At 32.4% G+C, this 14,628-nt stretch overlaps 1 protein-coding gene across 3 annotated transcripts in view; it reads right to left on the minus strand.

The window, feature by feature from the left end:
* Nucleotides 1-10,370: 10,370 nt before the first annotated feature.
* LOC112736444 (uncharacterized) overlaps nucleotides 10,371-14,628 on the minus strand; it is a 63,049-nt gene continuing 58,791 nt past the window's right edge. The window contains exons 10-11 of one of the 3 annotated variants that reach the window (XM_029291278.2): nucleotides 11,186-12,028; nucleotides 10,371-10,738 (exon numbers count right to left, since the gene is read on the minus strand). In XM_029291278.2, the coding sequence (XP_029147111.1) occupies nucleotides 10,703-10,738; nucleotides 11,186-12,028 (879 nt within the window). In that variant the 3' untranslated portion in view covers nucleotides 10,371-10,702. Of the gene's footprint in view, nucleotides 10,745-11,185; nucleotides 12,029-14,628 lie in introns of all 3 variants that reach the window. The other 2 variants (XM_025772390.3, XM_072214348.1) reach the window with 2 other exon arrangements.

Consider the following 14,628-nt stretch of genomic DNA (forward strand, 5'->3'; position numbering starts at 1 on the left):
GTGATTGCAATTTCGTGCACCAGGCACGCATTTATAAGTGAGAATGGTGATGAGTGTCACATAATTATCACCTTCATCAGGTTCTTAGGCACAAATGAAGATCTTGGAATAAGAATAAGCATGAATTGAATAGAAGAACAATAGTACTTTGCATTAATACTCGAGGTACAGCAGAACTCCACACCTTAATCTATGGTGTGTAGAAACTCCACCGTTGAAAATATATAAGTGATAATGGTCCAGGCATGGCCGAATGGCCAGCCCCCATGAAGGTCTAAGATCACATACAACTGATCAAAGATTAATCCAAAGACTCTGAATACAATAGTAAAAAGTTCTATTTATACTAAACTAGTTACTAGGGTTTACAGAAATAAGTCTAAGTGCAGAAATCCACTTCCGGGGCCCACTTTGGTGTGTGCTTGGGCTGAGCTTGAGCTTTACACGTGCATAGGCTTCTCTTGGAGTTAAACACCAAGTTGTAACGTGTTTTTGGCGTTTAACTATGGTTTGTGACGTGTTTCTGGCGTTTTACTCTAGAATGCAGCATGGAGCTGGCGTTAAACGCCATTTTGCGTCATCTAAACTTGAATAAAGTATGGACTGTTATATATTTATGGAAATCCCTGGATGTCTACTTTCCAAAGCAATTGAGAACGCGCCATTTGGAGTTCTGTAGCGCCAGAAAATCCACTTCGAGTGCAGAGAGGTCAGAATCCAACAGCATCAGCAGTCCTTTTTCAGCCTGAATAAGATTTTTGCTCAGATCCCTCAATTTCAGCCAAAAAATACCTGAAATCATAGAAAAACAAACAAACTCATAGTAAAGTCCAGAAATATGAATTTTGCATAAAAACTAATAAAAACATCCCTAAAAGTAGCTATAGATCCTACTAAAACTTCCTAAAAATAATGCCAAAAAGCGTATAAATTATCCGCTCATCAATGGGTCTAAAAAAACAAAAAAGACATTACTACAAGGACTAATACTCTAAGGTGGAAACATGTAAGGTGCCATAAGCTTTGCTAAGTCTGAGTATAGTTTAATCCTTTCACTGTCCAGAGCTGAAAGGGTTTCGGTTTGCTCGTACTCCTCATACTAGGCCTGATCAAGTTGCTTCTCACATTCTTCTTGCTTGGCCTCAATAAAACGGATTTCTTGCACAAGTTTTTGATATATCAGCCTTCCTCTTTCGAATTTTATCAATTCTCTCATTCATTTGAGCCAGTTCTGCTTCAAGTGCTTCTTCTTATTTATCATAGTAAGCTTGAGTGGAAAAAGCTTGAGAGATTCTTAGGTCAAATTCTTCACGAGAAGCTTTAATTGGTTGAAGAGCTGTGGTATAGCCTTCTGATTCTGTCTGGATCTTAGCCACCTTTTTTTTACCTCTTGTAACTTGTCCTGGACAGTTACACATCTGTTGGCAACTTTTATGAATTGGTTGACTATAGCAGAGTATTGGGATGGAACCTGAAGTCCAAGAGACGAGCTTAAGACGTCAGACAGAAATGGGTTCAGGGCTGCATCGTTTGTCCATTCAGTGGGTGGATGCTCCAGGAGCCTGAGAAGGGTCAATAGTTGGTCTTGAGCATTCTTATCTGATTCGGAAGGGAGATAAGATATAAAAGGACCTGCAGGTGCAAAAGTTGAAATAAGCACCTTGTCTTCTTGGACGACCTGGTTTAAAATGGTAACCAATTCAATTAGATCGACATCTGCAGAGTTGGAAATCATACTCAAGTTTTCAGATTCTAAATTAAGAGGAGTTTGAAGTTCAGCATTCTTAGGTGGACTGAAAGATTTTTGTGGTAAAGAAATGGTCTCTGAAATTCGAGAAGGTGAATCAGAATTGGATTCTGGAACTCGGGAAGGGGAGTCAGAGTCAGGAGCCGCTTGAGATCCACTAAGAGCTTTGACATGAATTGGTGAAGGAGTACGATCAATGGCTGCAGTTTGAGATAGTGAATGTTGCTCCTCTGATAAATCAACCACTTGTGGTTCAGTTAAAATTGGAGGAACCACTCGAATAGGTTCAGCAAGTGTAATGGTTTGGACTGATGAGTGAGATCCATGTTGTTCTGGCCTTGGTTGATTTTGTTGTGTCGGTTGATCAAGGGCCAGAGAGGAAGTAATTGATTGAGCCAAGGTTCTGAAAACTAAACCAGATCGGCCAGTTCAATCGGGTTAATTGAGAATCGGTCATTTATCCAGTCCAGTTCACCTATAAAACCATTTTGTAAAAAACCGGTTAAACCAGTGGTTAACTGTCGAACCAGAAAAACCGACTGGGTTTTAGTAAGCACCGGTTTTCCCACCCAGCCACCAAATGGCATCGTTTTGACGGCTTTAAAAAAAAGGAAAAGCGGCTGAAATGCTGAATGAAATTGAACGCTGCTGAGTGAGCCACCTTCTACTCTTCGAAGAGGCCTAAGTCCCAACCCTAATTTCCTCTTCGAAGACAATCACCTCCAACGCTCCAACAAATGCCACCGTCACCTCCAACAAACACCAGATCGAAGCGTCACCATCACGGACAAGGCAGCTGTCACCGGCGTCGTTGTCTTGATCTCTGAACTCCAAAGCGTCTGACATTGGCATCATCTGGTCGTCGGCTTGTCATCCTGGTCCTCGGCGTCTTCTGGTCGTCATTGGGCATCTGGTCATCGTTGCCTGGCCTTCTGTGCTCTTTTGTGGTGAGTACTCTAACTTAACATCTTTGTTTTTTAATTAATTTTGTTTATTTGGTTTGGTGACAAAATTGTATGAACTGGGTTGCTGACTTGCTGATGTTATTGAGTTCATGGGTTTTTGGTTTTTGTTTTCAATTGATTTTTTATTCAGTGAGGAATTTAGGGCAGATTTTAGTTTAGAGCTTCAGATGCAGAATTTTTTAGTTTTTCTTCTGAGTTCTTGTCCTGCTTTTCAAATTTTTTTATTTTGTTAATTATATGGATTAAAGGTTCTGTAATTTTGAATAAATTTAATGTAAATTCAATTTTAAAATTCTAAATTTTGGATTTTGGTATATTGAATTTTGCTATATAAGTTCAATTATGCTATATTGAATTCTGTTATATTGAGTTTTGGTGAATTAACTGATGAATTACTGAATTTGATTACGTTGAATGTCGTATGAATTGTATGAATTGATATATTTGTCTGGAATCTGGATTGCTGTCATTTTAAATTTAGATGGAACAACCACAAAATGATCAGCAACCACAACATAATGGTTGAGTTTTTATTTTGCTGCTATTCTAAATTTTTCTATAGTTGTTGTCATTTTGAGTTTATATATTGCTGTCAATTCAAAATGTCCAGTTTGCTTCTTTGACTTGAGGGTATTTTGTTAGACATTATTTATCTTTGGCATGTTTAATTTATTTGTTTTTAGAAGCTAAATTGTAAGTGTCATCATCTTTTGGATATTAAATTGGTGGTTTATCCTTATTTTTTTATTATCTAGCATTTGGTTCTCGAAATATTAGTTTTCTAGCAAAATGGTCTTCATTTTGTGTGGAAAAGTCAAGCAGAACCAATCTTTTGGAGACTAAGGTATAATTCTCAATCTTTGAAGGATCATTTTTGTCAACAAACTAATTTTTGTAATGGTTTACTCATTTGATGTGTGTATTGGAACATATATGCAATAAAAATAGCTTATTAAAGACAACCTTTCATTCACGCAAGTACTTATATCATATGCAGTTTTCCATTCATAATAAGCTCACAAGCCTATAAAAACATTAGTCTTGTTTGTTCATGAAATTTTAGTCTATATTTAATTAAACTGGTTCAACCACGGTTCGACTCCAATTGAACCATTGAACCATTAAACCAGTCACTTGACCAATTCAATGATCGATTCGGTTCTCACAACCTTGGATTGAGCAGCAATGACAGGATGAAATAAAATATACATCAGTTGGAGTTTATTTCGATTGAATTAATATATTTGAAGATATTATAAAGTCACTGGAACAGGTCTTCTTCTTCGAATCAATTGAGAGGATGGATTAGATTCAATTTCATCATCTGTGTTCGAAGATGCAGCAATAAGATTTTGGATAGTCGGTTCACTGTCTTCGGAGGAGCTCTCACTTGATATTTGTAACTGTAACTAAAGGAAGAATCAAAATTAAGATACGGTTAAGCAAATATGGTTTTAGAGAGTTTGTGGTAAAGAAAATATATATACCCTTCTGGAAGTTCTTAAGGAAGCTTGTGACTTTTTTTTTTGAAGTTGTCTTAAGGAGGCAGTAGCTTCGGGTTTTATTTTCAAAGGCTTTTTTGGAGAGCCTTCAGCAGTAGGAGCAATTCGAATTATAGAATTTTTTATTTCTTTGAAGGTACGACTGTACTTAGAAATGTAGGTAGTCTACCAATCAAAGCAAGACTTTGTAATGAATGAGCTACGCTCGTAAAAAAAGGTGATTGTAGCCCATTTTGGGTTTTTGGTTTGAAGTAAGAAAAATGTCGAGTTCTTCCTTCGAAGTCAAGCTAACATAGCAAAAAGGTTTGCTGTGCTTGGGGAATGGAGTTGGAATAGCTTGGGAGAAGCCCAGTTGTCTAGCTGCATAGTGAGGAGCGTAAAGAGTGGCTTTAAAACGTTCCTTCTTGTATTGTGGTAGCCCTGTTGGGATCACTTGTACAACTAGTAAGTTGCTCAATTCCTGTTGGCAATTTCATCCTCTTGGTAGTCATTGGGGAAAAGGAGATACTCAAGCCAGGCAGGACCACAATTTCGACGCAAAAAGGGAGCAAAATTGAGGTCATCATTATTGAAGTTTTTACAAGAATGGAAAAGAGAGAAAACGGTCCAAAATCGATCTTCGTCCGATTGAGCCTCTAGAAAGTGTGGCTTGAAGTTAGCCAATCGAAATTCCTCAATGTGTTGCTTGTCAGATGCACCACCTCCAGGCTTTATCATGTATTTCTTGAAAATGGCATTCAGCCAATGTTGGAGAAGCCAAAGAGGACCTCCCGTGCTAATCAAGAAGTTCTTTCGAAGACAATTGACAAACTGACCAAGTTCTTCGAAGATATGCCCTAGGAGTAACTTCGCTAAGTTGAAGTTATTCCCTTCATGTAAAAGGGCAGCAAGGGGATAGAAAAGTTTCTGCATCTGAACACTTCGAGAGCAGAAAACTATGGCATTTAACCAATAAAATAAAAATGCCACATGTTCGTCGTCCGTTATAAGATCATTTTCTGCACCCATATGATGAGCAACAAATTCACTATAAGAAGTCATAGAACCTATTTTGTATTGTCGCTCGGAGCGCATATCAAAAGTAAAATCAGGGAGGCTTATTGGAAGTCCTGTGATAGTAGCCAGATCAAGGAGTGATATGCCAATCATCCCACAAGGAAGATGAAAGTTATTGGTGGTTCTGTTCCAAAAGTAAACCACAGCCCCAATCATCTAGGGATGCGTTGAAGGAGAAAAATAAGAAAGTCAAAGAAGGTCTTGGATCCCAAGAGCCCCCCAGGCAACACTCTTTTCTGGTGCCAGACGCCTATGCCAGGCCATAAAATCAGTTCTTCGAGGAGTAACTTTGGGGTTGTTTCTGAAGGGTTGTTGGGGATTGTGAAAAAAGAAATATCGAGGTCTTGACTAATCAGTAAATCTTCCCCTTGGGCACTTGGGAAGAGAGGAAGCCTTCTGTTTGCCCTTTCTAAATTGTCAATAGGGCCAACGAAACAGTGAGTTTTGTCACTTATGGTGAAGGGGATAAAGATTCTGGGGTCATCAATTTGAAGTTGAGGGTCTCCAATGATTTCATCATTGATTTGATTCAGGATGTACAACGACAGAGGAGTTGGTTGTTGGGTTGTTGGACCCTTACCCTTATCTTGAACAACGTGAGAAGATGAGGAAGCCATTGATGAACAAGGAGGAGAGTGAGAGATGAAAATAGCAATTGCAAAATGGAACCAAATGCAAGGTTTCAAGGAGCGAAGATTCAAAAAGGGAAAAAGATAATAATGGGAAGTTTAAGTTAAATAAGGTTTGCTTCCTAACCGTTGTCACAGAGGAGATTCAAGGAGAAAAGATGTAACTTTGCGAGGAAGGCAAAGTGGTGGAGAGAGAAACTGAGAATCGTGGGAGACGTGTCAAACAGGTCAAAATTGATGGAGAAAGTAAATAACAATTATGACCAGTCAAGGTAATCAAAGATTGAATAGGGATTAAGCGTTTTGTCTTCTAAGGAGTGACTTCGAGAAGTGAATACGTTAATCTTAGGGGGCAATTTGTTAGTCAAGATAATTACTTTCGAAGGTTAAGCTGATTCGAAATGTTAACGAGGTTTCGAAATAGAAGTAAAGATCAGAAGAGACGCACGCGCAGGCATCAAGTGGAGAACTGTTGGCACGGATTCGACGGACATGATAAATCGAGTAGCTACTCGAATGAAGAAGATCGAAGGCTTTTTCGAGTTAAGGATTTTTCAGTAACGCTTTTAGGCAAAAGAGTGGGAACGGTTACCCAAAATTTTGCACACAAGGGGGCATCATGTCATTAATGGTCGGTTATGGAAATGGGTTATAAATATTAGAAAGTTTTAGGAAATCGAGGTTGGAACTTTTCTTCAGAAATACACTCAAGCATACTCATATCCCAGCGAATTCCTAAGTCTGCATTCGAGTTTGATTTCTGTAGGGTTCCTTCCATGTCTTTATCTTTCTAATTTATTATTTTCAGCAAACTTTACTTTTCCTATCCAATTTATCTTTTCAAGCAATTTTAAATTTCATTGTCAAATTTACATTCCACCACTTTTAATTTTCATGTCAAAAACCCCTTTAATTCAGTCGAAGGTATTTTTATTGCTTTATTTAAATTCATTGCAAACCTTTTCGATTTCAGTCAGTTTATCTTCCATTATTTTATTTCATACCCTTTAAACCTTTTTTAATACTCGTCTAATTCGAAGACTTTGATGCACTTATAGAAAAACTGGTACCTGCAAAAGAAGAGTAGGTTTCGTTTCCAGACCATTAAAATCGAACCACCATCGATTTGCTAAAAATCGACAAAACAGTTACATAAGTTGATATTTATCAACTTGTCATACAACATAATAAAGATGAATGTGAAAAAAGATTTTAGTACACACACTTCTACAATTTGTGCACAACTTGATCAACTTATAAACCAAATGTACCTCCACAAAATACTACATATAGAGGGTTAAGGCATTTGCTAATGTATGCCATGTTTTGCATAGAATTAGTGAGTGAAATTTAGAGAAAAAAAGTAATAAGATCTCTCATATGTGTAATCTATTTGCATGAATTTCTATAATATATAAGAGAGTATTATAGACTTCTCTATATATTGTGAGAGATTGTAATTTTTCCACCTTATCATATTATTTTTATTATTGTCTAAATTCTTGTTTAGTTCCGTCTATTTTTAGTTCACAAATTTTAATTGTATTATTTTATCTCTACTAACTCTGGTACCTAACATATTATGTGATACATAAAATGGAAATTTAAAAATAAGTAAATAACGTTTAAATAACAAAAAAAAAAAGTAAATAACGTTTTAGGGCATAGTAAAATGATTTAATAAAAGAAATTGACCAAAAATTAATTGGTTGCAACCTACAGCGAATTACGGAATTAATAGGGAAGAGAGAGGCCAAGCTAGCTCGTTGTAGTATAAAACTATAATAGATTTATCTAATATCGTAACAACAAGTAAGTTTAAAAATTTTTATTGTAAGCATTTTCTTTTATAAAATTTAAATTTTTTTATTATATTCGTTACATTTTGTACAACTAAAATAATTACAACAAATTTTTTTATAATTATTGTAAATATTTTTATAAAGTTTAATATTTTTATTATAAGTATTTTTATAATTTTTTAAATACTCATTATTTTAATTGTACTTATTATTTTAGTTATACTCATTTTAAAATATAATTAGATTGAGATTCGTACGTGGGGTGGTAAATTAATGATAATATAAAATATATTTTAATAAATATTATATTATTTAAAATTAATTAAAAAATATATAAATTAATATTAAATTTGATGTATTTTTTATTTAAAATATTTTATAATACAATTTTTTTATATTGAAGTGGTACAAAATTACATCTTTATTTGTTGTTTTTATTTTTGTATTTGTTTTAATTGACAGACTTAGTCTTTTTATGTGGTGTTTGTTCTCCTTTTTTTTCAGTTTTTGTTAGACTTGTTTCCTTTTTCATATGTTCTTACGAAAATATGTTTTTTTTTAAACGGTTAACTTGTATATATTTTTTATTGTCTTTTTTGTTTCGTCTTTGTATGTATATTCTTCATCTGGCATTGAATTCGTTTACTTTTTTTTCTCTTTAATCTCTTGATTGGTATGTCATTTAAATTTGATGATATTAGTGTTGGTGAAGTTAATTTCTATAATCAATAAAGAATATAAATGAGTAGTATAAATCATGTTTTGAATAAATAGAATTTTTGTAGTATTACCTGTTAGATTTGTTGTAGTAGGAGTTGAATTTTTTATTGGGACAAATATCTTAATGGCAATATATTGTTGAGAGCCGTTTTCTAAAATTAAAATCATTTACTTTGACTTCTAATATAAGTATGGAGTTGTATAAATTCTTTAACTGAGATGATATCTTAGTGTCATTGATGACTTAGAGTGTAATTAAATTTAAAGTAGTAACATCTAATAATTTTTTTATTTTTTTATCAAATAGCACAAAAGTTATTGTACTACTTTGATTTATAACTTTTAATTTAGTTTTTAATATGTAATAATTATTGAATTAGTAATTTATAATTTAATGAAATTTTGTATGATAAGTATAATTTGATGAAATTTGATAGAATTTTTTATAATTTAAATCTGTAATATTTTTTATGTTGTTCATATTTTTTTTATAGAATTTCAAATTTTTTATACAGGTTTTCAATAACATCTATCATAGTTAGAATAATTGATTTTTTTATAATTTGAATCTATAATAATTTTTTATGTTATAGCACGAAAATTTTATTTTTCGTATTTTTTTGTAGAATTTTTTTTGACATCTTGTGTTTTTTCTCCTAATGTATACATGTTTTTAATGATATATATAATAGTAAGAATAAAAATTTTTAGAATATATATATATATATTGAATAAGTTATTTTTAATAAGAATAATTTAAATAGTATAAAATAAAAATATTTGTTAATATTTTTATAAAGTCACTCTATCAGACAATGTTTTAAATGATATAAACACAAAATAGTATTGAAAAATAATCAAAATTGATTCTTTGATTTAAATAGTATATTGGAATAAGTATAATTATAAGGATCTTAAAATATAATTACATGTAAAGTATTGCAAAAACTAAAAAAAAATTATAAATAGTAAAAGTAATATATAAGAGTGTTTTTTTCGTAAATTTGTTTTAAAAATACCATAAATATTTTTATTTTGTACTCATCTAATAGAATTATTTTTAAGTAAATAGGCTTCTCTTTATTTGTTGGTGTAAATATTTTTTATAGACAAATTACGAATTGTGAAATGAAATAATAGTGATAAAAGTTCTATGTATGATGTAGGTCAAATATGATGAAATTTGAAAATTTTATAACTTAAAATTTATTATGATAATATTATTATTATGATACTTTTAATGTAGATATTTATTATATTTAGTTAATGTTTTATATTTTTATTGAATAATAATATATAATAAATTAATTAATTAATTATACATGGGAGTTATGGTTTTATTTTTTTTAATATTTTACTAAAAATTGATTGGTTAATTTCTAATGTTTTATCAAGTAATCAAAATTAATGATGTAACATTATTAAAACAAGAAATATGACTTAGATCTAATGTATAAAGAGTTGTTATCAATTTTTATATAATAAAAATAAATAGATAGATTGATACATGATTTATACGCCCATGTCCACCTAAATTGTGGTTGCTCCTAATGAATTATAAAGTGGTCTCATCCAAGTTAAATCATGGCATTCAAGCACGATTTATGTCTTTACTCCCAATAAAACATTGTAACACAATTTACATAGATTTACATAAATTAAAAAAAATCTATTTAAGATAATTGAGTAATATTAGGGTCAGATTATTTTATTTGTATAATTTACTCTGAAATTCATTTAAATTTAAAACAAAAAGCTGAATAAGTCCTTGAAGTAGAAATGAGAGGAACAAGGGTGTAAAAAGGTGCTGTCTGCTGGTACTTGTGTGTATGTGCATTGTGTCTAAAATAGATGAGCCTCCTCTTTCCCAGTTTTATTCATGAAAACCATTTTAATTTTGAAGAAATAACCCAAAAAATCAACAAAAAAATATAAAGAATACATACAAGTGGAGGAAATAACACGTGAAATTTATTGCTGAAATTAAAACTCACCTCCAGTTTTAAAACAACACAAACTTCATATATGTGAACATACATATCATCTTTATTCTTTAAAAAGCATAAACACCTCCTGTAAAATTACAGGTACAATTTATTTATGGCAATCCTTTCTGCAATTTAAAAAACATCACACACATCTCGCTCCTATAATACAAGATTAATCATAAAAACAACCTTTCACACTTCCTGCAGAAACACAGGTAATTTATTCATGCACACCACACGCCGGCCGAAAAAGAAAATCCTTCCATTAGTAGTTGACAGTTGCCACCATGGTGCTATCCAGTTACATTCTCATTGTATTCCGGGGGACACTGAGCCTCCACAAAGAAAATTTTGGAAACAATTATGTTAGTTTGGCTCAAAATTTTTGGACATTAGTTAAAGACAATTATGTTGGACATTTTCTAGTTTTGTCTGTTATCACAAAAATCGAGAGTCCTTAGAAACATGATACTTCACTCTCAAGCACAAGTTGAAAGCTTTCTTTCCTTTATTTCTTACTGACCTCATGTTATGACATGGACAAATCACAAGCTAAGTAACCCCCCAAATACACTCACATGAAAGAACCTTAAGCGTATTTTAGTGCTGAGGTGGCATCAAGTAGCGTTTTCAAATAAGTTTACACTCTCCTAAGAAAAGGACTGAAATGCCAAGGGATTCCAAACAGTTCATCACTACATACAAAGTAAGAAATGACGAGATGATGAAATCATGAGAATTAAAAATTCAGAACATCATTTTATATAAACACTCACATGTGATACTGCTTGCTTTTTGAAACTGCTTCTTACTGCGTTATTCAGATCACCATGCCAAGGGTCTTCATCTATTTCCCCTTGCAAGAACTTGGGCAGCACGTCACCATGAGAGAAAGTCTTCATCTTATTACACTTAGTCACCGTGAAGGAAACATAGTAGATACTCGAGAAATACAAAGTTGAATTCCCCGTGTAAAAGCTTTCAAGTTGTGGTAACTCGTTGAGCGACAAAGTATAGAGATTACTGAATAATATCAAATCATCTGGTGTTTCTCCCTCTTCATGAGCCACTACTGTCTCCAATGATTTACACTTGGTAATGACCAATTCTCGCAGTGCACCCAAACTTTTGGCAGTTGAAGATGTGAACAAATATTTCAATCCTGCGCAATTCTCTACCCTCAGTACCCTGAGATAGAGGAAAGACACGACAGATGATGCTGCCAAGTTTGTCAACAAGTTGCATTCCGAAACCTTCAAGGTTTCTAGACTTTCAAGAAGAGGGGCCATCCAGGGGTGCTCAAACCCCATGGAATTGAGCTTGTGTAGATTGGTAATCTCCAAATAATTGAGCTGCGAGAGCATTTTGGAATAATCCATGTCAGGCCTCTTTGGGCGGAAGATATATTTAAAGGCGCAATCTAGCAGCTGAAACTCCTTTAATTTCGGTAGTGACATCTTGGAGAGGAAAACATCTGGAAATTCATCTGTCTCATCATCATTGAAGTTATTCAGTCCCAAGTAATTCAAGTTTTGGAGGTCCACATGAAGTAGTCCTTTCTCAATCATTGTAACATCTTCCTTACTCAGCTCTAGTTCCTCAAAATTGGAGGTAGTAACCTAGGATGTGAAATCATTAACAAATTAAATAAAAATAACGTACCTGGGAATCTTTCTTAAATATAAAACAAGAAGATTTTTTTGGTGAAGAGTAGGATTCCATGAAGAGTGAAGATTTTTATTAAATTTAGACAAAATTAAACCAATTTAAAAACTTTTTGAAAATGTGGTATATTATAAGTGAGAAATGGATGGAGGAAGTTATATATCTATTTTATATTAATGAAATGAGATTGAATTTTTTTTAAAGATGTCTTTTATTTTATGAATCCAACCAGTCATTTATCTATTTATTAGTAATATATTAAAAGTTAATATAGAGCTAAAAATAGTCTTTATATTTATTGTTAGCTTTCTAAGTTTCTATCATAATATTAATAAAAATAAGCTAATTCACACAACTTGAGTATAATCTTTTATCTTTGTCTCATGCCATAAGATTTTTATTGGATTTTCATTATATTTTTATCTTCTAGAATAACTTATCTTTATATAATGTTATAGCATTTTTTTTAACCTTAACTTTTCATATATTCTCTTATCTTTTATTTTTATTTAGGTTACATTATTGTTTTCAATGTTAATTTTAATTTTTTAATAGGTATAAATCTAATTAAAATCTAATTCTTTTTCTTCTCCTTTCATATTCATCACTCATTCTTATATTTATTGTATAAATCAATATTCACTTCACACATTTTCTTTATTTCTTCTCATATAATCTCATACCTCTTTCTATTTCTCCATCTCCTTCTCCCTCTTCATTCTTACTAATTTTTTGCATAATTGGAATTTGGTTGATGGCTATAATTTTTATTTTATTTTTTAATTTGATAAATATGTGCATTAGGTGATTGTATGATTGTATTCATTAATTTATTTATTTCTTTGTGTAATTATATTCATGAGTTATATAGTATTATTGTCGCCTATATATCAATTTTTTATTTTTTAATAATTTATTTTTTTTAATATCATTTAATTATAATATTGTTTAAAATACATGTTATCGTGATTCATAAAAAATAAAATTAAAAAATTAATGAATGTCAATTTTAATGATCAAAATATTAATAATATTCATACTTATATTTTATCTATTAGTTTTATTATTGTACCATAATATTTAAATAGAACCTATAAAAAAAAACACAAAAGTAACTCTTAAAAAAATATATATGAAATTAGCTGAATAAACTTCAACAGAATATTTTAATTACTTATAGTCTAATTTATGTATAATTTTATTTTTTATAATTATTAAATTTTGAATTAATTTTTTATTTCAAATTTTCATTTATCATCAACAGTTATAAAATTTAATTAAGTTTGATATGCTACTAAAAAATATCTAAACTTCTTAATTAATTAAATTTAATTCATATTATTATTCAATTGAATTACAAAGTAATGGTTAAGCACAATTATTATCTAAACTAAAACAGTATTTTTTTGTATTTTTGTTGAAAAATAATATTATTAAATTATATATAAATTTTCAAAATAAATAGCTATATTGTACAATATTTTTTACAAATTAATTTTTAAGTTTAATATTAGTTTACATATGATCTAATATATCCCTAAGCAATATATATAGCATTTTAAATTTATAGAGTAAGTATTGTTTTGGTCTCTAACGTTGAGGGTCAGAATCGAAACCGCCCCCGACGTAATTTTTTATTTAAAATCATCCTTAACGTGTTTTTCCGTATTAAAATCGTCATTTTTAATAAAATTTTAAATTTTATTCCAACACTACCCCTATTTTAATAATAAAAAAAAACGCGTTTTGGGGGGAGGGGGCAAAGGAAACGCGTTGGGGGTGGGGGGAAAGGAAACGCGGGAGGGAGGGGAGGAGGCCATTGCCATAGCCACCACCACCATCCGACACCTGTATCGTCGCCGGTCCGCCCATGAGCCGTCGCCAGAACCACGAACAGAGGAAGACGTCGCCGCCTTCCCTTCATGCATGCTTCTGCCGCCACCGTGGAGTGCGTCGCCGGAAAGGGAGCCCGAGCTGCCGATCTACCCAGCCGTGGAGTGCGTCGCCGCCGTTCATACATGCTCCTGCCACCGCCGATCTACCCAACTGCCGTCGCTCCGTCGCCCACGAGCTGCCGGTGGTCCTGCTTCGCCTTCTGCATCTGCTTCTTTGTGCTTTGAATTTCTGATTTGATTTTGTTCTTCTCTGTTGATTTGGCTTTGTGCTTGAATTTTCAGCTTCTACTTCTCTTTGTTGTTGAATTTTTTGCTTTGTGCTGAGTTTCTACTTCTACTTCTCCATTGTTGAATTTGTGCTTCTTCTTCTCTTTCTTGTTGAGTTTTATGCTTTCTGTTTCTGCTTGTGTTGATTTAGTTTTTGGATTTGCCGAATTTGTGTTGATTTATTGATTTGTTGCTTTCTGTTTCTGCTTATGTTGAATTTGTGTTGATTTGTTGATTTTCTGCTTCTCTGTTGATGTTGTTATTCTTGGAAGTGGAGGTGGAGGTGTTGGTGGAGGTGTTGGTGCCGGTGCCGGTGGTAGAGGTAAAGGTGCCAGTAGTGGTGAAGGATATTTTTGTCCGGAAAAATTTAAAAGGACAATTTTAATATGAAA

This window comes from Arachis hypogaea, chromosome 2 (genome assembly GCF_003086295.3).
Source record: "Arachis hypogaea cultivar Tifrunner chromosome 2, arahy.Tifrunner.gnm2.J5K5, whole genome shotgun sequence".
NCBI classification, from domain to species: Eukaryota; Viridiplantae; Streptophyta; class Magnoliopsida; order Fabales; family Fabaceae; genus Arachis; species Arachis hypogaea.